We start from the raw sequence: 23,510 nt of genomic DNA, 5'->3' as shown, positions 1-23,510 counted from the left end.
CTTCTGCCAGATTATAATGGTGGTAGTTGTTGTTATGAGTGTGGGTATTAATGATTGATTAGGAAAGTTACATCATCAGATCATGCAGGCGATAAAAAAAATTAAGTTTCCTAATGGAGCGACTAAAGGGATTATTTTCAAACATAGACTATCCACAAGGCCAATTAGTAGTCAAGTTTCACATCCAGCAGGCATGAATATATATATGTCCAAAGCAAATATTCCAGGAAGAAACAAGTTGAAACAATCTTATATGTAGTGTAAACTTGTCTCTTCATCAAATTTAATGGCAAACTTACAAGCAACGCTTTTGGCCCTACAAGCAATATGCTTAGTGATCACCATACCACCTATGACATGGCATATAAAAAATGGGAATTTTCCAGCAGTGACTTTGTTAATCATCTTCGAAATAATGAACTTGAAAGGATTGGTTGATGTGGCTGTTTGGGGTGGGAACGATTACGTCTCCGTCTGGGATGGAAAGGGATGGTGCGATCTAATGGTAAGACTAGAAATTGGTGCATACATTGGGTGCTATACTTGTATCTTCTGTATTCTGCTTAATTTGCTAATGATATTTATGGTGAATAAGGCTACAATCTGGTGGTTTGGACATAAGAAAACAAGACTAGGTATTGAAATCTTCTGCTCTATTGTGTTTCCGATCATCATTATCGGTATCAGTAACGTGGCACTTTCTCGCCGATATTCCATTTATCAAATATCAGGATGTACAATGTCCTTTAGCAAGGACCGGGTTGCAATTCTTGTTTTCTTTGCTTGGATTTTTGTTTGGTGCATATTGGATTTTATCTTAAGCGTAGGAACGTTGGTTCTATTCTTTTTCAAGAGAAAAGCCGCCAAGGATATATTGGTTTGTACAAACAGCGGAATGTCAATGAAAAGGTTTCTACGACTTTTGATTTTTTGCATTTTCATCTTGGCAGTTTTAATCTTGACGTGCATTAACGTGGGAATAAGATTACAAGGACTTTCCTCAGATTTCTATGCGCCTGACTTTCACTCCAAGATTTTCTACAACGACATTTTACGGTATGCACACAACAGCCGAGTGGACTTGGACAAATGGATCTTTATTGCATGTTCTTTTATTGGATTTGTGGCTTTTGGAACTGGCCTGGATGCTTCCAAAATGTATATCGACGGTATCAAAAAGCTTCCTTATGGCTACAAAGTGGTGAGCAAAACAGAGGAATGGAGAAACAAGTACAGGGAAAAGGCAAAAGAAACTTTCTTTGCGCAGCATTTCGGAATATACTCTGATAAGACCAAAGATAATTTGGATACAGGAATATCAAGTGTTACATATACTCCCAATGAGGACTACCCCAACAAAGAGGACTCCGCGGTTGCCACACAAAATTATAGTCCATCCACAGAATCCCCCACAAACACTGCTTATGAAGACAATGAAAAGGTGGAAAGATATATAAATGATGCAATTGACGCTGAGGAGATACAATTCAATTTCCCGGCAGATTTGGAAAGAGCAAAGAACGCATTAAATCCAGACGCTGAGCAGTGACCGATTATTTCTGTGCATTTTGAATTATTTCACTTTTATTTAAGGTTTTTTCTAGTCAAAGTAATATTAAACATCGAACTGAAACTATAAAAATAAATGGGGAAAATTGAAAAGAAGCCAAACAGTCGTCAGTCCTCGGTCGTCAGTCCTCACAGCCTCACCAGCATAAAAAACTTAAGCGGACTCTGTAGACTCCTCAGGCTTCTTAGGGAATCTAATAACCTCGACATTGGTCTGGAAGAGCATCAAAGATGTGGACTTTGAACCATCGGTCTTCTCGTAAGAAGTGTTCGACACGTCGGCATCCAAATAAACCTTAGCACCTTTACCCAAGTAGGTTGTCATGAAGTTAATTTGAGGAGGAATAAAGCAGGCGACATTGAACCAAGAAGTTATCTGGTCAGTCTTATTCTTGGAATTGACAGCAACTGAGTACTTAATGAATTCTTTACCAGTAGATGTAGTTCTCTTCTCTAAGTCCGAGCCAATTGTGCCAATAAGGGACATTCTGGCCATTCTTGGCACCGCAGTGGTGGAAAAAGCTCTGACTGATTGCCTTAACATTGTAATAAGTGGTTACTAGTGTTATTGTTGAAAGAGCTAAGTAGTGTTAGCATATTATCATCACTTCCAAATTACGCGTCTGACTGGGGGGAGCGAATCCCGCCACGAATTTGGGCAGCGAATCTTGCCATGAATTTGGGCCGCGGGCAAGTTACAAATTACATAAGAAATTGGATAATCCAGGAGAAACGAAGGGAAGCAGTTCAAATCAAATTATCAGCCGGCCATTGGAGGAGAGTAAAAAGAAGAGGGAGCGAGAAAAAAAACTTGAAGCCTTAACTTAACCATGACTTGACTTCTTGCTGAACATTAGCATAATAATATGTTTGCACTAAGAACGGCCACCCGCAGAAACTTTCTTAGGGGAGCGATCTCCATAAGGACATGCAACTTCTCCACCAGCCGTCTTGTACTACAGTCATTGAGCTCAACAGCAGGGAGTGAGCAGGCTACCTGGCCATCAGGATTCCGTTTACTAAGGTCTAGAACATGGGAAGAATCCAAAGAGGGAGCTCTTTCTCAGGCTACAAGATGGTATTTAATGTCAGAGATGTTTAGAGGTATGTGGATTGTGCTAGAGATGTTTTTCAGAGCACCATACACCATCTATTTTCCATTCGAGAAAGGACCTCTCTCTCCTAGATATAGAGGCGAGCATGCTTTGAGAAGATATCCTTCAGGTGAAGAGAGATGTATTGCATGTAAACTTTGTGAAGCCATTTGCCCGGCTCAAGCAATTACCATCGAGGCCGAGGAAAGAGCTGATGGACAGAGAAGAACATACAAATATGATATCGATATGACCAAGTGTATATATTGTGGATTTTGCCAGGAAAGTTGTCCCGTAGACGCTATCGTCGAAACCCCAAACAACGAGTTTTCCACAGAGACCCACGAGGAGCTTTTATACAACAAGGAAAAGTTGCTTGCCAACGGTGACAAATGGGAACAAGAGTACCAGTATGCTGCCAACGCGGATGCTCCATACAGGTGAGTATGATCTAAGTATTTATCTACCTACTATTTATTATTATATTTATTATTATTCAAAGTGGAGCGAATAGAAATAGTGTACAAGAACTTTTCATTGTCAATTTTTTTCAACCACTTATTCCTCTAGCCAAGCACCAAAATGTCCAATTTAGTTGTGTAAGTATCCTCTATAACATCCTCTTTAGCATCATACTAACCGTATTAGTGTTTCCCGATCGGATCTTTTCAATAGCTCGGACTCTCAAGAGGTATCCTCTTCAGACGAAGAAAATCACTCTGCCTATGATATTCCCGGAGGTTTCGACTTTGATATTGTGGATGTAGTCGACGAGAAGAAAGACGAAGCTACGAAGGGAAAATCGGTATCGCCGGGAAATCAAGATTCGTCCACTGTTGAATACTTCCCCATGTTCTCTACCGGTACATCAAGTAAAGGTTCGAAGAAGGAAGAGAACTTAGTTAAAGTGGAGTTCTCTGATAAAGAGAAAATAATTGATGACGAGTTTGAAAAGGCTGCAAAAAGCCAGAAGAGATCAAACTCCTACTATTTCGCTAGAAGGACACCTGAACAGGCCAAACGCTTTGAGATGTGTGCCATCTCCGGTGATCAAATCGTTGGTATGAGTAAGAATGTGGTTTTCAGCAGTTACAAGTTGACTGATCTCAAGGCTTACAACCTCAAGATTGAAAAACAACTGCATAAAGAAGTAATCAAACGAAAGAAAAGACCAGGTAAGGCAAAGAGACAGGCTAATATCGAAGCGAAAAAACATAAGAAAGAGCATGAAAGAGAAGCCAAAGTCAAGGCGAAAGCCAAGGCCAAGGCCGATGCAAAGATATCAAGGAGAAGCTGGCCTGTACAAAAGAAACGTTCTGCAACTACAGCTGGCCATGAATCAAGGGATAGACCAGCATTTAAAACACGCAGAAAAGGTGAAATGAATTTTAGAAAGAAGGCCTACTCAGCGACACCTACTTTCCGAACCGAGTAGCAGAACAAAACCGTCTTTACTATATAATTACTACTAATACATCCATTAAGCTTGCAAATCTAGAGAGTGAACACTATTAAGCATCAAAGTCACCTCGATGCATTCTCCCACCTGGCCATCTTGTAAAGAACTTAATACCGATTGTTTGATTAGAGATTTGATGTCGTCTTGGGAGGACTTCAAGTTTCGAGAGATTGGACCGCCTTTCAATATGATTGCTCTAAAGCGGGGCTCTATTCCTGTAGCGACATCTCTCCAGAATCCTGTTACCAACGAAGTATTCATATCCAACTTAACCTTTACCTCATCCCATATCTTTCTATCACCAGCTGGATCAATAAACGGATTTTCATTCATTAACTTGTCCAACGTTGCAAACAACTTTGCATTCTTGGAAACCTCCTCAAACACCCTATGGAAACTCTTCAAATTATTGAGACTTCTCGTTATTGAAGTTACAGACTGATTCACCTTTGTCGAAAGTAACTGCTGCAATTGATTGTAAAAAGTTCCCTCTGATAAATATAGAAGTGCATTGACTATATTCAATATCGATGGACTATCACACTGATCCACGTTGAACTGCTTAAAGTTAGCAGCACACAGGTCCACACAATGGGTGATTAGACTCGGCTGAAACTGTTCAAAATCTCTTACTAGCTTCAAAGACTTTAGATACGAAGAGTCTGCCAAATGCGCTCTCACCTGATCGAGTAACTTGGCTAAAAGTAGTAAGTTCTTAAAAGGCTTTCTATTCATAGCTTGATCACTTTTGTCTATCTCCTCGATCTTCCCAATAAGATACAAGAAATACACCGAAGATCTTAACAAAGTGGAAGTTTGATGGATTCTTCTCAAAGCTGAATGGATGCGATTGCATTCGTTATAAGGCTCTAGGATCTCAGTGTCCAATCTAGAATATGACGAGTTGAGCTGTTTCCATGCAGGATCCAATTCACTAACGGTGGCCGAAAACCTCTCCACATTTTCAAATTCACTCAAAAGATCCGAGCAATTGGCATCCACGCTCCTTTTAATCCGCTTATCAATGTCTTTCAAGTCAAACTTCAATCTCTTCAACGACGTTAATAAATCTATACTGTCGTCATCGGGATTATTTGTCGAAAGAACCAACCCATTCGCAAAATTCGCAGGTTCAAAATCGTCCTCCAAGTAAGCCTCATAGTCTGATAAGTCCGACATAGCATACATCCAAGAGTGCTCTTCCTCCTCCACGTTTCAGTCTACTTTCAAGGCCTCCGCTTCTCCCTCTGGTTTCGCGCTCCATCTGGCAAAGTTTGAAATTTGAAGAATAAGAAATGTATTTTTCACCATGTACAACTTTCAGGACTTGGCTGTTGATCTTTTCTAACGATTTCACGTGCTCACAATGGCATTCACATTCGGATTTTCCGAGAATGATTTGAACTCGGAAACAGCTGAGGCAACTAGCAAAAAACCGAGCGTCCCTTTCACCAATCCGATCGACAGTGCTAAGATCACAGCGAAACCTAAGATAGTCCATTTAGAAGAACTACTACCATCGCTATTGGGAACAAGACTATCTTATGATAGAATAACATTGGCGACAAAAAAATCAGAAACATTATTTAGAAGAGAGTTGTTCGATGTAAAGCAGCAGCTGATGGCAGAAGATGATTTCAAGGATAACAGCAAAGATGATCTATTTAATATTCTTATTGGAGACACCGATGAGGATTTGAAGAGGGGAGTTTATGAGGGAGGGTTGAAAAGCTGGGAATGTTCGTACGATTTAATAGACAAACTCGACAAACTGGACGTGAATGACCAGATAGTATCGTTGTCTAAACCATTCAACATTGTTGAATTGGGGTGTGGAACCTCATTACCTTCTCTTTACGTATTCAGTAAAGTGATTCAGGACCGAAAGAAGCAAGGTACTGCCTCTAATAATACTGCTCCCATAAGATTTATCCTAACAGACTACAACTATGAAGTGCTTAGATTGGTAACATTACCTAATATTCTCATCAACTGGTGTCTATTTGCATTGACGAAAGACCAACTAGCCGAACTTCAACTCAAAACGGACCAGGATGGTAATATAAGAGAAGGAGAAATCTACATAACAGATCTGTTGGCTCAAACGTTTGTCAATTGGCTACAATCGCATCATATCGCTTTATGCTTTATTTCTGGTTCTTGGTGCAGACAGTTCATCAAAGACGTACATTCACTCCTTCCAAACATGGAAAGTGACACGAATTTGGTTGTCACCAGCGAGACCATATATTCACCTCCAATGCTTCCGGTTGTTGGTCAGATGCTCTTAGAACTAACTGTCAGTCAAGAGTCACTCACAATTCTTACTGCTAAAGATATCTACTTCGGGGTGGGCGGCTCTATCAACCAACTACTAGAATATTTACAGGAGAACGGTTCTCCCTTTGTCTGGGAGGTTGAAAAAGTCGATAGTCCGTTGAAGAGAAGTATAGTTAGCATTCACCGTTGAAAGAAGTGGAAAGAAAATAATAGAAGAATCTTTCCAAATTCGGCTACCATAGAGCACAAATAGGTAAACCTTGTTTCCTTACAGGGCCTATCTAAAGACCAATAATCTTAAATTAGTTTTTTTATTTTTAAATCTTTTTTGTTTCTTTTTTTAATCCAACAGGCAGTCACTCACCCAAGAAAACCCAGCAGGACCCAGCCGTTCCAAGACTGTCCCAATGCAGTCTCAACTCTCTGCACCCGGCCCAGCCCACCATTCACCGGGCACTCCCAGTACCAGAACAGGAACAGAGATTCAGTTACTAAATATATCAGAAGGTATATAGTCTTTTGGCTTCATGGGGAATAAATAATATATGGCTTGCGTATAATAGATACTGATTTCATCTCCTCGTTTATCTATTTTTTTTCGACACATCCAATTACCATATCCTTTTTCCCCCTCTTATCTCTTCCTAGTCGCCCTTTGTGATTTGCTTATTTATCGTACAACCATGAGTTCCCCCAGTGGGATCCCTTCAACCACGTCTATTCCTTCAAACAGGACCCGTCTGCCGCCTCCAAGGTGGGAAACTACTCTTTCAACTGGCATGATTGACTCATCGAACCTCCTACCTTGTCCAAATTCACAGACGTCAAATAAGTTACCTAAACGACAGAGAAACATGAAGAACTTGCGATTGGATCTCTACCAATCAAACAAAAGAGATATTACACAATTCATCACTGCTATTCCCGAACCTCGACCGCTTATTCCACCGAATTCACCTACTGAACACAATTCTCTTTCTTCTCCTTCTCGTCCTCAAAGATCTTTTTCATTACGCTCTCCTCATATATTCGGCATCAGATCGCCATCAGATTGTAAGCCTCGCAACCGAAGTACCACCCTTGCTCTCTCAATACCTGGGGGAACACCCCTAGAAGCTGCCGTTTGTGCACCTGCATCCGCTTTGGAACCATCTCTCGATGCAAAATCATTTGCTTGTTTTCCTCTCTCTGGAAGCGGCAGGAAGTCAGACCTTTCAATACAATCTTGCGCTTCCTCTTCCTCTACATCTTCTACAGTATCATCATCATCTACAATATCTTGCTCATCATTGTCATCTTCTTCATCACCAGATTCTATTCTAGCCAATGCCAATGTCACTGCTATTACCAACCTCTCTCCATCCCTTTCAAAAACGAACAGCAGTGATCTGAATGGTAAGGCCAATACCTTTGTAAACATTGGAAATTTATCTCCCGAAACTGAGGCCATGATGGCTGTTGGAGACTACCAACGCCGTAATGCGTATTCTGAAGGACCAGTCTGTGTGTTGGAACCAAACTTATTCCTCTATTCCGAACCTTCTCCTGAACAAATGAACGAATTCGATGTTATAATCAATGTGGCCCAGGAAATTAAAGATTATTCCTACCAAATTACTCTGATAAACACAAAATCATCCGGAAAGAAAATCGATTACCACTTCATTCCATGGACTCATAGCTCAAGACTAGTATCAGACTTTCCTAGATTGACTCAGCTCATCGACAAGTCCCTAGAGGCTAACAAAAAGGTTCTCATTCATTGTCAATGTGGTATTAGCCGTTCGGCTTCGTTGATTCTGGCATATTTTATGAAAATCAACCGGGCCGACTACAACGAAGCTTACGTTCAATTAAAGGAAAAGGCTCCATTGATATCTCCTAATCTCTCTCTAATTTATGAGTTGATTGAGTGGGGCCAATATCTAAAGACTAAGAATACTTGTTCAAATAGCGAGGAGACTTTGGTGGATCCATGAACGGGACGATACTGACCATATTTGACTGTCTCTGTCTTCTCTTTCTTTTACCGGGCTGTAATGTAATAATGCTTCAATTGGAATCATTTCCATTATGGGAGGAGACTTCACTAGCTGGTATGGAAGACATACTAAGGGAATTGATTTACTGAATTTATTATGGATGATTTTTGATTGCATTTGTGACGCTGGTACAATATAGATGAGATATCCAACCCTTCTTTACTACTTGCACATGCTATAAACTATTTCCTTTCAGATTATATTTTTCACGATGAGTGGAACAAATCACCAACTACAGTTAGCTAACTAATGCATAAATAATGATTTACAGATTAAGTAGTCAAAGATTAGGTGAAATAGGGATTATCTTGCCATTTTCCACCGAAGCTATGACTAGTAGTGTACGGATGTAATATCGCGAGCTTCTATCCCGTATTGTATACAATTTTTTTTCCTTCTTCCCTTTGTTTTCAGCATCAAATATATTCTAATCCATATCTTTTCTTTCAGAAGACAGCAGATTATATAATTGATGGCGCCGGAGAACGGTTTCAACCGGGGATCTCAATCCTCATCATCTTCTGGCAATGGATCCTACAGAGGTAGAGGAAATGGATACCGTTACAACAACTATCCAGGCCATGATCACTCCTATGGAGGGTATCGCCATGGAGGAGGTGGATACAATAGAGGAAGCCGAAGCCGAAGCCGAAGTGGAAGTGGAAGCATAAATGGTGGCTACTATGGTAGTAGACGCGAATATGATAGTAATGATTATGACAGAAGCAACCACTCAAGACGATCGTCAGGAGATTACTCACCTAGGAGAGACTCTTACTCGCCATATCATTATCATTCCAGAAATATTGGAGACGAGGAAGCGTACCAGAGACGAAAACTTAGCGAGACTAATAATTATGTCAACAACGAAGGAGAGAGAAAGCGGAGCTCTGAAGTCTCTTCAGCAGCCATAGCAACATCAAAGAAAACAGAGGTACCAGTCACCAGCTCCCAGATGCATATAAGGATGCCTGAAGATGAGGCGGTACTTGAAAAGGATACTGAAGTTTTACAACAGAGTAGCAGACACTTTGAAGAACCTATCGGGCCTCGTGTGGTGTCAAGAACGATACCCAAGGGACCGTGGAAAACGATTCCAAAAGGACCAAGAACTCAGATAAAAGAAACTCCACCAAACGAAGATCCATCAGAAGATAAGTCAAAAGAGCAGGACAAAACACAAGAAATTAAAGCCAGGTCTACATCTACAGAGGCTCCATCCAAGCTTGAAAAGACCCTACCTGCGGCTGAGCGAACGGCTCCTGCATCTAGGTCAGTATCTCCTAACGATTCAGAGAGTAGTAATGCGGACGAGGAAGAGGAGCCGGTACTTAACGGAAAGAAAAAGAACATGTCCTTAGAGCCACACGAAGATTCAGATACGGATATTGAAGAATCTATACCAGTTCCCTCCAGACGGATCAGAGCATTTCACAGATTAGTTAGAAAAACAAGGAAAGACCGACACGAAGAGGGAGCAAAGGATGTTCAATCAGAAAACAAAGCTCATAGTGAAACAGAAGAAGAAAGAGACACCAAGGGCAAGGAAGATATAGATCACCACAAGGTCCGTGGTGAAAAGTCAAGAACCTCATCCGGGTCTCGGACGAGGAAAGTTTCAGGCCGTCAAGGTAAAGATGCGTCGGGTCGGTCGCTTCTTCAAAGACTGTGTGCTCGTGGTAATTATGAAGAAGCCAAAGATCTAATCGGGGAAGGAGCCGATGTCAATGATGCCGACTATGCTGGAAACACGCCTTTACACGAGGCTGCTTTGGAAGGTTATGCACAGATTGTTAAGCTATTATTGGATAATGGTGCCGAGATAGACAGACAATCTGGCCAGATGGACAAGGATACTGCTTTAATAGATGCAGCATCGAACTTGCACTACGATGTAGTCAAACTTCTAATTTACAGAGGTGCTGATCCAACTGTGATGAATGCACAGGGTGACTCTGCGATGGATACTCTAGAGGATGATGACAGAGACATAGAGTCGCTCAATAAAGAAGATTTGGCCTCTCTGACAAAACTGAAGAAGCTTATTGCCCAGTATACCAAAGATTGGAGGAAGAAACACCAACAAAAACGTCACAACAGTACCACTGATACTGAACAAGAAGACAGCATTGCTCGTCGTCGTAACAACAATACATTCTTTGATTTTTTCACTAGAGAAGGAAGGAGTGAAATTTATAACAAAGTGGCCGAAAACGATGTCACCTATGTGTTGAACTACGTTTCCAATCTCGCAGGAAGCCGTGTGCCTCCAGATCTTCTAACTTTGGCAGCGCGACACGGTCATACCGACATCGCAAGCTTGCTTCTGGCATTTGGTGCGAAGATCAATTATCATGACCGAAATGGTCGCACACCACTCATGTACGCTGTGGGAAAAAACCATTTAGATATGGTGAAATTGCTTCTCGAGAACAACGCGGACTCGCTTATGAGGGACGACGACAATAAGTCTGCCTTGGATCATGCTTTGCAGAGTGATGTTGCGGATGAGGAAGAAATTAAGATATTAAAAGAAGAACAGGAAAAGCAAGAACATCAACCTCGACGCGCAATAGCCAAGAGTGATGATTCTTCAGGTTCGGAAAGCAAGCCTAAAAGAAGCAGAGCGTCTGCTAGAAGACCGAAGAGAAAGAGAAGTAGGAGTCAAGCAGAAAGTGAGGAAGAAGTGGACGCGGACGACGAGAAGAAGCCGCAGAGCGACAATGACTACGCGAATGACAAGAATGAGCAGATCGAGGAAGCAAAACTGAAGATTAATCCCAAAGATGAATACGAGAAGGAGAAAATCAAGCACACCAAATCACATGCGCGCATAGCATCGCTTTCAACATCACCATCAGACAAAACTATTCCTATAATCAAGCGCAGAAAGACGGCAGATAAGCTAAGTATTGTGTCACTGAATACGGATGAAAAACAAGAAAACGTGGAACTCCAATCACGGTCCGGGTCTCCTAAAATAGAGCTAACAGAAAGTGAGCTTAAAGCTCGAAGAGAGAGGGAACTTGAGGTGCAAAAGGCTAGAGAGGCACTAGAACTGGAAAGACTAGAGAGAAAGCGTGCTAGGCAACAACAAATTGCTAAGAGTATTGAAGAGCTAGACAGGCAACGTGCTGCTGAAGAGGAGGCTCAAAAAATGCAGGAAATTGAACGAAAAAAGAAAGAAGAGGAGGAGGCTGCTGAAAAGAGAAACAAATTGGAGGCCCTAAAGAAGGCAGAAGATGAGAAAACTCTCATTGAACATAAGAAATTCGTTCGAACTTATTATCCATATGGTGTACGAATTGCGGACTTCAACGGTACTCCAAGCCGACAAGAAATGTTGAAATACCTCCCTTTGTACAGTTTCAACATCAATGGAACAAGTTTTGTGGTGGATGTTCAGGTTTGCTTACTCTTAGGGGCCGAGAACATCTACGAGGATTATTCGGAGCTTAAGAAGATATCTGTTGATGCTGAACACAAATCTCTTCTTTGGAATCTTTTATGGCCAATGATTGGATCATTTATTCGGGACACAGAGCCAAGGTCTTCAGATGTCGAATCTCAATTGAAACTATATGAGAGCGAGGAAAAAAACTTCAATGACATGCTTATCAATTGGATTAGACAGGATGACTTTATGAAACTACTTGAACAGAGGCCGGAGTTGGACCCCGTGAGAAGAATAGTGAAAGAGGTCAAAATGTGTGATGTCATAGTTCCTACGAAGAGTACAGAGTCTAGAAACTTTACTGGGAGACGACTTCCGTCGCAGTCCTTGTCGTCTTCAGATCGAAGTAGCAGCGCATTATCTCATGTTGCTGAGAATGGAGCAAACAAATCAGACCTTCGCGGGCTTCCTTTAACGCTTGAAAATAAAGCTAAACGGGTTTCGGGTATGATGAATAAGACGATGTGGTGAGTGGGAATATTTTGCTTGCGAGCTTGGCTGATGGTTTGTGCCCTTGATTGGAATGAATCGAAAACAATCCATTTCGAAGTGCCAATATTGTATATTTGAAGATATCTGCCATATTTGCATTGTGTATTTAATGATTATAAAATTTTTCTTCTCTTCCTCTTGATTTTTTATTTGGCTGATGATTTTATGTGGCTCATCAAGGCAAAACAAATGAACAAAGGAAAGCAAAAAATTCAAAATTGATAATCGAAAAACACCGAGCGGAAAAGCTCAGATAGCTCGAACTATCACTTCAATAAACATCTTTGCTATTCGGAATATATTTGGCGGATCACATAAACTGATTGATTCATGGCTTTGCTATTTGAATATTAAAGCGAATATTAGATGAACGTTGCCCCTTATAAGAATACTCCGGGAACAACACAGTTTCAAGGCTCTCCACAGTATATGTACCAGGGAGGTTACGGTGCACCTTTGAACGATGGATATTTCCATCAACAAGGTCAGACCCAACCAGAAGGTCTTAATCCATCAAAGCTATTAGCTCAAACGTTGTATCAAGGCCAAATGGGACAGCCAGGTCAGCCTGGACAACTAAACCAATTGGGCCAACAAGCACCAGATCTGCAAGAGCAACTCACACCTCACCATGATCAACTACAGGCTCTTCAACAACAACTACAGCAAATACCAGGAACTCCCCAACAGCAACAGCAATTAGCACAGATCCAACTGGTTCAGCAGCAGCAACAACAACAGCAACAACAACTACAAGCACAATTCGCAGGAGTGATTCCACAGGGTCAACGAGAATCTTCTCTGCTACCAACGGATCACCCTCAACACTTGGCTATTTCCGTTGATGCTACAACAGCCAATTCTCCACACTGGCAGCACCAGATGCAGCTTGCTCAAGTTTCCAGATCATCTAACATTCCTCATTTTTATGCAAGAAATGCGGCATCGTCGTCAAGAAGAATGACCCATGACCCGGACAATTCTTCACAGAGTGGAGCAACCTTGATTGAGATCACCAAATCTGTTCTTTCCAGTGTTCCCGAAGAGGAAGAGATCACACAGCAGAATGAGCAGAGAAGACCTGTGACAGACGCTAAAGAAGTGGATGAAGAAGAGGAAGATCAAATGATAAGAATCAAGGAGAATAACACACAGCTTTGGACAGGTTTGGACCTCAGTGGTCAGCAGCTTTCGATGATTTCTCCACGATTATTTGAATACCGGTTTTTGAGGCGCTTATATTTGAATGGAAACATGCTTACCACAGTTCCAAAGGCTATTTTGCAACTTAAGTTCCTTAGAGTTTTGGATCTATCTTCGAATCTGCTCGAATCGCTACCTTCGGAGTTGGGGATGCTTTTCAACCTCAAGTACCTATATCTTTTTGATAACGATCTAGATAAGCTTCCTTGGGAGTTTGGAAATCTTGAATCTCTTGAATTTCTTGGTGTTGAGGGAAATCCTAGGATGGATGAGACAGTAGTTTCTACCATATCCAAGAAAGGTACGCGGGGGCTTATTATTCATTTGCGTGATGATGCTCCACGATTATCTCCTCCAAAGCCCAGAGATTGGATTCCTGTCGGTGAGGACGGTGAACCTGAGATGGGGGCAGCCAAACTTGCTATCGATGTGGATCTTTCTGCTAAGGAAACTTCCAAGTTCACTTTGATGAGTTACAATACTTTGTGTCAGCATTATGCCACGCAGAAGATGTACAGATACACGCCATCGTGGGCTTTGGCATGGGAATATCGTAGAAAAAAATTAACGGAGGAAATCAGCAATTATAAGGCCCAAGTAATCTGTCTCCAGGAGGTGGAAACTAAGACATACGAGGATTACTGGTCCCCACTGATGGAGAAACGAGGATACAGAGGAGTCTTTCATTGTAAAGGACGTGCAAAGACTATGAGTGAGAAGAATGCCAAGAAAGTGGATGGTTGCGCAACCTTCTTCAAGACTGATATATTCCAGCTTGTGGATAAGAAGCTGATAGATTATAGTGGTGTGGTGATGACCCAAGATAAATTCAAGAAGACGGAGGATCTTTTCAACAGATTTGCTAACAAAGACAACGTGGCACTAGTGCTTGTTCTTCAACACGTTAGCACGGGCAGCAAAGTTATTGTGGCCAACACTCATTTGCATTGGGATCCAGAGTACAATGATGTGAAGACTATGCAAGTAGCCGTTCTACTGGATGAGTTGCAAGGAATGGTTAGGAAGTATTCTCCCTCGCGCGAAGATATCAACAAGTTGCCGATGGTGATTTGCGGTGATTTCAACTCTCAACGGGATTCTGCTGTTTACCAGTTGATCTCTCAAGGTGTCAGTAAGAAGCATAAGGATATGGACGACCGTGATTATGGCCGTTTCACATCTGAAGGATTCAATCATCCGTTCCATCTAGATTCTGCCTACGACTGTCTGGGAGAATTACCCTTCACAAACTTTACCCCTGCTTTTACAGAAGTGATAGACTACATTTGGTATTCGACCCAACCTCTTCGTGTTAAGGGATTGTTGGGCAAAGAGGATAGTGAATACACTAATAAGCTTATTGGATTCCCGACAGCTGATTGTCCTTCAGATCATATTCCGTTGATAGCAGAATTCGAGATTAGAAAACAGACAGAGGGAAGTCAGGGAAGTCGTAATATCAACGTCGACTTTGGTAGTGGTGGATACTCGAGGAAGACGTAAATCCTGCTTCAGTCACTTTTCATTCCTTCTTATTGAATCGATTTTTTGTCTAGGTGTGTGTATAATAAATATCAAGTGCTTTTCAGTTCATTTCATTACTTAGTGGCTTTATGTTTGTCGCTTTTTTTATTTGTGCATATTCTTCTCCGCGTTGTCCGCTAAAGTAGACTTAAATTGGGCGTGTGTGCATTCTTGTCCTTTTAGATTCGAGCTTTTTCTTTTTTTCGTTTAGGAGGGTGTATATACCTTCATTCATTGCAACTACTATAGATCTATTCATTTATTATTCAATTTATTCCCACATGAACGCTTTGAAATGCCGTGCGCTGAACCCCGTGCGACGGTTTTGCACAGAGAATCCTCCCACGCACCCGCTTCATGAGATAGAGCATCCAGCATTCAACAAGGATGACTCAATCTGCAGAAACCGTAACGTTATAGAGCTGAATAGTGTGCAAAATGCTTCTCGGACAATTACAATCTCTTCTTATAATATTCTCTGCCGACACTATATGTGGGAGAAGGTTTACGGACATCTTCCACCAGAGTTTAGGAGCTGGCGAAATCGATTCAACCTTCTCAATAAGAACTTCAGTGATATGTCGAAGTTCTGCGATATAATGTGCTTCCAAGAGATGGAGTTCAAAATGTATGTCGAGTTTTGGGAGGAATACATGCGAGGGAAGAACTTCGGATCCATTTTTGAACGGAAGCTTTCTCCTCGGTATTGGGATAGAAACTTGGTTATGATGGACGGCGTCTCCATTTTCTACAACCAGGAGACATTTAAGCTACTCAATTACGAAAGAATTGAGTTGGCATCATTCTTTAAAAACCCCGCATTATACGAACAGACAAAGGACACAGCACATAGACTTGTTTCTAGGAATACCGTGGCCTTGATAGCTGTCCTACAGCATGTTAGAACGCATGAAGTGTTCTTCGTTGCCAATACCCATTTGTATTGGTCCCCGAGACATGAGGACGTTAAATTATTGCAAGCATATGAATTGACTGAACTGATTTGGAAGGCAGTACGACGCTATTACCAATTAAGCGAGAGTGAAACCAGAAGTAAATTGCAGAGTAAAGACGGGATCAACATAATTTTAGCGGGAGATTTCAATTCTTCCCCAGAATCTCTGGTATATCGGTACTTGACAGACGGATATATAGACATTACCAAGGAGCCAGCAATGCAGAATTACAATTATGGCCATACAGTGGGCCCAAGACTTGGAGATCGCATGGGAAAATTCACGTCTCCATACAAGGATTTGTATGATCAAGGCACATTCACTAGAACCGCTTATCTTCCGAAATTCAAGAAGATGATTGATTATATTTGGCTTAACGAGTATTCCAAGAGACTCAAGGTGACAAAAGTTTTGGATGAGTTGAAAGATGATGATCTTCACGACTATTTGGGATTTCCAAATCTGGATTATCCAAGCGATCATTTACCCATAGTCACGGAGCTAGAAGTGATGCCGAGGGAGCTACCCAATGACAACTGAGAAGGAAGGTGTTTAGATATAGATTGGAAAATAGATTTGTAGAGACAATCTATGTATTACTGTATATAAAATGGAACAAGTACATTCTACCTGAACCAGATGGAATACCCGAAAAACACCGAAGAAAAAGGAGGGCATGGGGCACTTTTTAGCGATCTCCATTCTCCACCAATTAGCGGGAAGGTGTAGTGTATGCTCAGACTGCACGGAGTCTTCATATCAGAAATGACCAAAGCCTCTACGAGCAAGTACTTTACTAGCGCAGTGAGAAGGAGAACCCGATCCACGGTGAAAAAGGAAGGAGATTTAGACATACCGAAAGACGATGGATTCGAGACATTTCAGAAAGATGTGGAGAAATTGCATAAGAATCCGAGACGGAAACGACAACAAATAGAAGTGAAAATCGATCCTGAAGACCTTGCAATATCGAAAGGGAAGAGGCCAAAGAAGAGTACGACCAAGAAAAGCAAAAATAAAGCAGTGACTAAGAACGATCACATCCCAAGTGAACCTCCAGCCAACTTTTGGCCTATGTATAACGAGATTAAGAAGATGAGGGAGAAGATTATTGCACCGGTAGATAAAATGGGATGTGCCAGTATTAGTACCGCAATATCTGGGTTGAAAGAAGGTACTGTGTGGAGATTTCAGGTTTTAGTCACTTTAATGCTCTCTTCACAGACCAAAGATGAGGTGAACTACGAAGTGATGAATGGTATGGAGGAGTATTTTATGAAGAAAGGCTACAAAGATGGACTCTGCCTTCAAGCAATACTGGATATAGACCAGGCCAAGCTTGATCAACTTATTTATAAAGTCGGCTTCCACCATAGAAAGGCAGACTACATTAAGAGAACGGCACAGATTGTTAAAGACAAATTCAGTGGAGACGTTCCGAAGAAAATCGAGGAGATTACCTCATTTCCTGGAGTTGGACCCAAGATGGGCTACCTATTAATGCAAATAGCGTGGGGAATATATACTGGTATCGGTATAGATACTCATATGGCACGCATGGCAGGGTGGTTTCATTGGGTGCCACAAATAGGTTCAGGTAAACCAAGTCCCGAATACGTTCGCAAATGCTTTGAAAAGATGCTTACCAATCATAAGGAAGAGTGGAGGGTTATCAATCCTACCCTTGTAGGATTCGGACAGATGGTTTGCACTCCAACGTCACCCCGTTGCGACTTATGCACCATTGCAAAGACAGGTCTATGCCCGGCTGTCGATAAGAGACTCCTACAGAGAGTGAAAGTTAACAAACTGAATGGTATCAGATCGCCTCTAAAGAAAAGCCGTGGCGATCTCTCGAAACTAATGCAGAACTAAGAATGCATTAGAGTCACCATTTATTTTTCTGGTTTAACATTCACCTCGCTTGTAACACTTACAACTTCGTTGTTTGACATCAGGGGAAGATGATAGTTGAAAGAACCTCTCACAATGAGCTTAAACTTCGAGTTTAAGATGGCTCCCCATTGATCTGAGTTGAGCGGCTCTCCCTTATATCTGAAACTTTTGCCAGGATATTGAATTTTGACCTGCCCACTAGTAGATTGAGGTGCAATTTCGCTTTTATGGGTCAAACGATGCCATATGCGCTCTGGGAGAGCAGTTAACACAATATCAGTCTCTTCTGTATTAAATATACCTTGAAATTTCAATGGAGTAATGAAACTAGTCGAGTTTCCCAAGAGTATGGCAATGTCGCTTTTAGAAGACGATGCATCTAGCAATTCCGAATCCGTTTGCATGAAAACATCCACATCCATGCTCCATATATTCACATCTTGAAAGTTTTTATTCGTGGCAGAAGCTGTAACTTCGAAGAGTAATAGTTCGTTACTCATCAAGACATTATTCAAGGAAGTCAATGTAAGATTGGAGAGGCTGTTATCGCAGTTTTTAAGTACCACTAATCGAATTGAGGCGAAGAACAGCAATATACCAAAGAAAACGTACAAGGTGGTTTTCAACACCTTCAATATCAAATTCTGCCTGTAGTACATAGACTTGTAGTTATGCGGAGAGTTGTAACAATACCCAGTTTCATTGACAAAATCGCCACCGGCATCTGCATCCCCGTCATCATCCGTGTTCTTCGTTATATTGACAGATCCGTATCGATATGGTGTCTGATCAAATCTATCAGTTTGAGAGTAACCAGACTTTCTGAATGGCCGGGAAAGTAGCGACTCCACTTCATTTAGCTCCTCTGCTTCATCAATGTCATAATCGTCAATAGGGCTCAAACATAATCGTTGCTTATTCTCGGCAGAATTTTTGTAAAGCGGCGTCCTGCAAAGAGTAGTAGAAGTAGAATCGTCAGCAAACGAGCGCCGATCAACATCGGTGTTGGAATTACTAAATAATCTCTGAGACACCTGCCTCACATGAGAGACAATGGGCTGGCGTTTGACATGCAAAGTAGTAGGAGAGGGAGCCCCACTATTGGGTGCTCTAAGGGAAGAGCTGGAGGACAACTGAGGAAACTGAGATATTTGTATGGACCTTAAAGGGTCATCTAGTACCAGCACCCTTTTCCTAGATACCGGAGAAACATTACCGGAATGGCCTTCAGCATATTCCGATTCAGCATAGCTGAACCTTGAAGATCTACGAGTATGGAAAACGAGCCCGCTATTTAGATCTGGATTTGCATCATGGTAAATGAATGACTCTTCTTCCATCGACTTGGGTTCGTTCTTAAGTACCGTAACCTGGTGCAACAGCGATTGATATGTCTGACCAGTCTCCTCCGAAGTGGCCATACTAGGATTGGTCGAAAATTCTGTACCGTGCCTCTGGTGTGTATATAGATAATTAGCACTCGTGAGTGGTTGCATTGGTAAGGCAAATGACGTCCGCGTATCCACAGAGAATTTTCTAGAGCCCACCGTCATTATATCAGTATCTGCAGTCGACCTGGTAAGGGTTCCACCGGTAGAATTGGCAGCTGCAGTGATATCGTTATCTTTCGAATCAACTACCGTATTTGCCGTAATATAATCACTTGTAATAAAGGAGGCCGAACTAGACGATATGATTTCCTGAGAACCAAATGGGTTGAACCTATTGGTGCTTGTAACAGCACTAGCAGCATCAACGGGTATCGTCGATTCACTATCTAATGAAGCAATAGAATGTGCAGAACTATTGTCAAATAAATGCTTTCCCACCAAATTCTGACTACTATTTTCATCGATAATCAATTCACTCTTTAAATTGGCACTCTTAATGGCCGTATTGCTGTCCTGTTCTGCTCCGGCTCCCTCCACAAACGTTAGAGAGGGATATCGTACAACTTCATGTATCACGTTCTTGATTTTCTTAGGTACAGTTAGAACCTGGGAAACCTTCGGCGTCACTGCACCATGGTAAGCATCCTCTGTTGGCTCTCCAGCTGACTTGATGACCATAAAAGAATTCTAGTAGACAGCAACTCAGAAAGAAAAAACATGTGATTGATCAATCATTAACAAAAAAACTCAAGGTGCTTGACTGCGGCTTTTTTCAGTAAACAACAGTTAAAGCGATAGCACGAAGATCTGACAGGCCATTACTTGATTTAAGAACCTTTATTGTTACACCCCCATTTTAATATACAGAAAGAAAAGAAAAAGAAAACCATGACAAAAGGAAATAAAAGGTGTCAATATCAACGCATAGACATCATTTCCAAGTCATCTGAAGCGCTCTGGATCAACTTAGCAGAGCTGTGACTGTTATGAGTAGCAGCAGTTGGCAATAAGAACATACTGGCGGCACCTAATATAGGAGAATTCCCAAGCGAAACCAGTCTTCGTTTATTTGAGGACCGAGTCTCTGTATCTGAACCTCCGTACGTAGAAGCATCGCTATCGTCCAATGAATTTTTCCTCTTCTTGGAAATCTCTATGGTCTTATCCTGACCAGTACTCGTATGACTTTGAGTAGTAGAGACTGAAGGAGAAGGTGATACTGCCCGGTGTTTATTCCAAGCCTCGTTGGCTTTACTGATAACCTCGTACCTTTTTAGATTATCATGTTGTATGGATACGGGATCATTACGTGCCGTTAGCAAAGATGTAGCCAATTTCTTACCAGAGAGAACCTCCTCCTCATCTTTCAGTGCAGTGGTAATCATCGATTCATGAGCCAATTCCTCATCCAATGGAAACATTTCTACACGGAGTTCATCTGCAATTCTTCTGAATGCTTTGAACTTCGGCACGATACTTCGCTTTGAACTAGATTTTTTGAAAAATATCGCAGGCTGCTGCTTCCCAGACGAATCATTATTCTGAAGGTTGTTTGGAGGCAATCCTTGACCCACTGATGTTGTAATGACACTTGAACTCTTAGGAGAACCAGGATCAGAATCTAAGAATTGATATTGAACCCTACCATTGGTAGCTCCTCTTCCCTCGTAGCTTGTAGGATGGAATGCGAACGAAACCTTTGCTTTGGAATGATTCCGCTGAATCTCATTCATACCATTACTGGTGACCTGAATATTATCGTCATCAGTATCTGACTCGGACGAGGCTATAGCTCCACTATTACCTTCATCACCACTGTCATCAAGAGTCGTTCGAGATATGCGTAGAGCAGATGCTGAATAGGATTTAGAAAAACTGTTTCTGGGTGAATCAAAAAAACTCTTAGTACCGATTGTATTTTTGGTATTCACCATACCAGCTGCCGTACTGCTCATACCTCCAATACTAGTTCGTCGAGGAGGAGTCCACAATGTACCATATGCAGTAGATCTAACAGAACTAATGGGGGGAAGTGCCACAGAAGTACTCGCCACTGCTGGAGGTGTTGAGGAGGGAGCCAGAGTGTTGGATGTACTTGTTATATTTGCAGGAGAATTTTTAATAGCATCATTAATGAGAGATGACGTGGATGGAGAAGAAGCTAGCGAAATTGGTGGTCCCACGATGGAAGTGACAGATCCCTTCCTAGGAATATAAGGCGACATATTGGGAGAAGGAATAGACATCTTGGAACACATTGAATTTATCCCAGACAGTCCTAATTTGGTTGTCAGAGTTTGTTGCGAAGGAGGATAATGCTGTAATGACTTAGTCCTCAAGGACTCCATTTCTGAGTCTGCACTATTGGTACTAATTAAATCATCAGAAGGTGAGCCCAAGACAGATCTCGCTGAAGAGCTGTTCCGACGAATACTGTACTGATGGGGGAACATTAAGTGCACGAGAGCGTAGCCAACAAAAAACAAGAAACAAGAAACAATAGAAAAGGGAAACTATCATAGATAGAGTTCCCCTCCCTCTCCCTATCAAAAAATAAAAAATAAAAAAAATAGACCCTGTCATAAAAAAAAACACTCCTATAATTTAACCGATTCTGTCCGTGTCTTTTTACGTGCCTCTGCTGCAAATCACTGCATACTCGAAGATTTAAGCGACTCTTCGCCACAGATTGAAAAAAACCATGCTTGCGCCACAAACGGTCTAGAACAAATTCCAGCGAATTATGGGGTGAGACGTCGGGCTGTGTTAGGACGGGAAAAGTGCATGCCAACAGACAGCATTAGTAATGGATGAAAATGTACGAGGTCAGTAAATGAAACTACTATTTTAGTGTTAAGTCAACATGTCCCTTTTTTCATCTATTTCTCGTCCTGCCAACCTTGCAACTAGATCATTCATCCGCACTATGGCTACTATCAACGCAAGAGCTATCGTGTACCCACAGTACGGTGAGCCAATTAACGTCATTAAGGCTCACTCTTACCAGTTACCTGCTCCAGAGAGTTTGAAAGATGACCAAGTTCTTCTTCAGACACTTGCTACTCCTTTGAATCCATCTGACATCAACCAGATTCAGGGAGTCTATCCATCTCGTCCTCCTATCTCTATAGACTCTCTACCGGGATTGAAGGAGCCCTCTGCTGTTTGCGGCAATGAAGGAGTGTTCAAGGTGTTGGGAACTGGTCCATCTGTCTCTGGTTTGAAGCCAGGTGATTGGTGTATTCCAAAGAAAGTTAATTACGGTACTTGGAGATCACATGCGATCTCACCAGAGGCCGACTTGCTGCAGGTGCCAAATACGATCCCGTTGACTCAAGCTGCTACTATGGCTGTCAATACTTCTAGTGCCTATCTTATGCTTTCTCATTTTGTCGACTTGAACAAAGGGGACTGGTTTATACAGAATGGTGGTAATTCTCAGGTGGGACGGTGTGCCATTCAGATCGCAAAGAAGAAAGGTATTAACTCCATTTCCATCGTCAGAGACAGACCCAATCTAAAAGAGTTGGTCGATGAGTTGACCTCTTTGGGTGCTACTCACGTGATTACAGAAGACGATAGTGGATCCAAGACATTCGGTAAGACTGTCAAACAGTGGACCGGTGGTGAGCCAATCAAATTGGCTCTTAACTGTGTCGGCGGTAAGAACGCTTCTGACATGTCCAGAAAATTGACTAAGAATGGTGTTTTCGTCACTTACGGTGGCATGTCTATGAAACCAGTCATCCTACCAACCTCACTATTTATTTTTAAGAATTTGAAAGCTGTTGGATTTTGGATTACCGAAATGACCAAACAGGACCCTGAGTTGAGAGAGCATGTTATTAGTGAGGTATTGAAGTTGATCCAAGGTGGCGATTTGGCTAATATTCACTGTACATTGAATAAGATTGTCAATGATCAAGTCACAGACGAACAATTTGTCGAGAGTTTCAAGCAAGGATTGTTAGACTCCAAGAAGAAGGGAAAACAGATTATGGTCTTTGATTAGGGTGCTTCTTTTATATACAGATATGGTTAATAAATATAAATTTGACGCATTTTATATGTGGGGATGTCTATCGAGGCGAGAGGACTTAGAAAAAAAATAGAAAAAAACATGATGAGAGTTTCCCATTGGTTGCTCATT

The 23,510-nt window shown here is 41.7% G+C and overlaps 12 protein-coding genes across 12 annotated transcripts; 8 read left to right on the top strand and 4 right to left on the bottom strand.

The window, feature by feature from the left end:
* Positions 1–415: 415 nt before the first annotated feature.
* Positions 416–1,549, top strand: FOA43_003938 (uncharacterized protein; the record flags this gene model as incomplete). Its single annotated transcript, XM_038924186.1, has 1 exon — positions 416–1,549. The coding sequence occupies one exon, from the start codon at positions 416–418 to the stop codon at positions 1,547–1,549; it is 1,134 nt and encodes a 377-aa protein (XP_038780114.1).
* Positions 1,550–1,723: 174 nt separating this feature from the next.
* FOA43_003937 (uncharacterized protein) lies at positions 1,724–2,113 on the bottom strand (the record flags this gene model as incomplete). The annotated part of the gene is made up of 1 exon (XM_038924185.1): positions 1,724–2,113. One exon carries the CDS (start codon positions 2,111–2,113, stop codon positions 1,724–1,726), a length of 390 nt encoding a protein of 129 aa, XP_038780113.1.
* Positions 2,114–2,435: 322 nt separating this feature from the next.
* FOA43_003936 (uncharacterized protein) lies at positions 2,436–4,098 on the top strand (the record flags this gene model as incomplete). Its single annotated transcript, XM_038924184.1, has 2 exons — positions 2,436–3,103; positions 3,312–4,098. The coding sequence occupies 2 exons, from the start codon at positions 2,436–2,438 to the stop codon at positions 4,096–4,098; spliced, it is 1,455 nt and encodes a 484-aa protein (XP_038780112.1).
* A 45-nt stretch (positions 4,099–4,143) lies between these two features.
* FOA43_003935 (uncharacterized protein) lies at positions 4,144–5,301 on the bottom strand (the record flags this gene model as incomplete). The annotated part of the gene is made up of 1 exon (XM_038924183.1): positions 4,144–5,301. The coding sequence occupies one exon, from the start codon at positions 5,299–5,301 to the stop codon at positions 4,144–4,146; it is 1,158 nt and encodes a 385-aa protein (XP_038780111.1).
* A 187-nt stretch (positions 5,302–5,488) lies between these two features.
* FOA43_003934 (uncharacterized protein) lies at positions 5,489–8,381 on the top strand (the record flags this gene model as incomplete). Its single annotated transcript, XM_038924182.1, has 2 exons — positions 5,489–6,569; positions 7,714–8,381. 2 exons carry the CDS (start codon positions 5,489–5,491, stop codon positions 8,379–8,381), a joined length of 1,749 nt encoding a protein of 582 aa, XP_038780110.1.
* A 1,018-nt stretch (positions 8,382–9,399) lies between these two features.
* Positions 9,400–12,369, top strand: FOA43_003933 (uncharacterized protein; the record flags this gene model as incomplete). Its single annotated transcript, XM_038924181.1, has 1 exon — positions 9,400–12,369. One exon carries the CDS (start codon positions 9,400–9,402, stop codon positions 12,367–12,369), a length of 2,970 nt encoding a protein of 989 aa, XP_038780109.1.
* Positions 12,370–12,756: 387 nt separating this feature from the next.
* Positions 12,757–15,096, top strand: FOA43_003932 (uncharacterized protein; the record flags this gene model as incomplete). Its single annotated transcript, XM_038924180.1, has 1 exon — positions 12,757–15,096. The coding sequence occupies one exon, from the start codon at positions 12,757–12,759 to the stop codon at positions 15,094–15,096; it is 2,340 nt and encodes a 779-aa protein (XP_038780108.1).
* Positions 15,097–15,412: 316 nt separating this feature from the next.
* Positions 15,413–16,613, top strand: FOA43_003931 (uncharacterized protein; the record flags this gene model as incomplete). Its single annotated transcript, XM_038924179.1, has 2 exons — positions 15,413–15,417; positions 15,521–16,613. 2 exons carry the CDS (start codon positions 15,413–15,415, stop codon positions 16,611–16,613), a joined length of 1,098 nt encoding a protein of 365 aa, XP_038780107.1.
* A 225-nt stretch (positions 16,614–16,838) lies between these two features.
* Positions 16,839–17,948, top strand: FOA43_003930 (uncharacterized protein; the record flags this gene model as incomplete). Its single annotated transcript, XM_038924178.1, has 1 exon — positions 16,839–17,948. The coding sequence occupies one exon, from the start codon at positions 16,839–16,841 to the stop codon at positions 17,946–17,948; it is 1,110 nt and encodes a 369-aa protein (XP_038780106.1).
* A 20-nt stretch (positions 17,949–17,968) lies between these two features.
* Positions 17,969–20,038, bottom strand: FOA43_003929 (uncharacterized protein; the record flags this gene model as incomplete). The annotated part of the gene is made up of 1 exon (XM_038924177.1): positions 17,969–20,038. The coding sequence occupies one exon, from the start codon at positions 20,036–20,038 to the stop codon at positions 17,969–17,971; it is 2,070 nt and encodes a 689-aa protein (XP_038780105.1).
* A 239-nt stretch (positions 20,039–20,277) lies between these two features.
* On the bottom strand, positions 20,278–21,606 carry FOA43_003928 (uncharacterized protein; the record flags this gene model as incomplete). Its single annotated transcript, XM_038924176.1, has 1 exon — positions 20,278–21,606. The coding sequence occupies one exon, from the start codon at positions 21,604–21,606 to the stop codon at positions 20,278–20,280; it is 1,329 nt and encodes a 442-aa protein (XP_038780104.1).
* A 680-nt stretch (positions 21,607–22,286) lies between these two features.
* FOA43_003927 (uncharacterized protein) lies at positions 22,287–23,372 on the top strand (the record flags this gene model as incomplete). The annotated part of the gene is made up of 1 exon (XM_038924175.1): positions 22,287–23,372. One exon carries the CDS (start codon positions 22,287–22,289, stop codon positions 23,370–23,372), a length of 1,086 nt encoding a protein of 361 aa, XP_038780103.1.
* Positions 23,373–23,510: the final 138 nt, after the last annotated feature.

This window comes from Brettanomyces nanus, chromosome 4 (genome assembly GCF_011074865.1).
Source record: "Brettanomyces nanus chromosome 4, complete sequence".
Lineage (NCBI taxonomy): Eukaryota > Fungi > Ascomycota > Pichiomycetes > Pichiales > Pichiaceae > Brettanomyces > Brettanomyces nanus.
The sequence above is the reverse complement of the archived record's forward strand: the minus strand, read 5'-3'. Positions and strand labels throughout refer to the sequence as shown.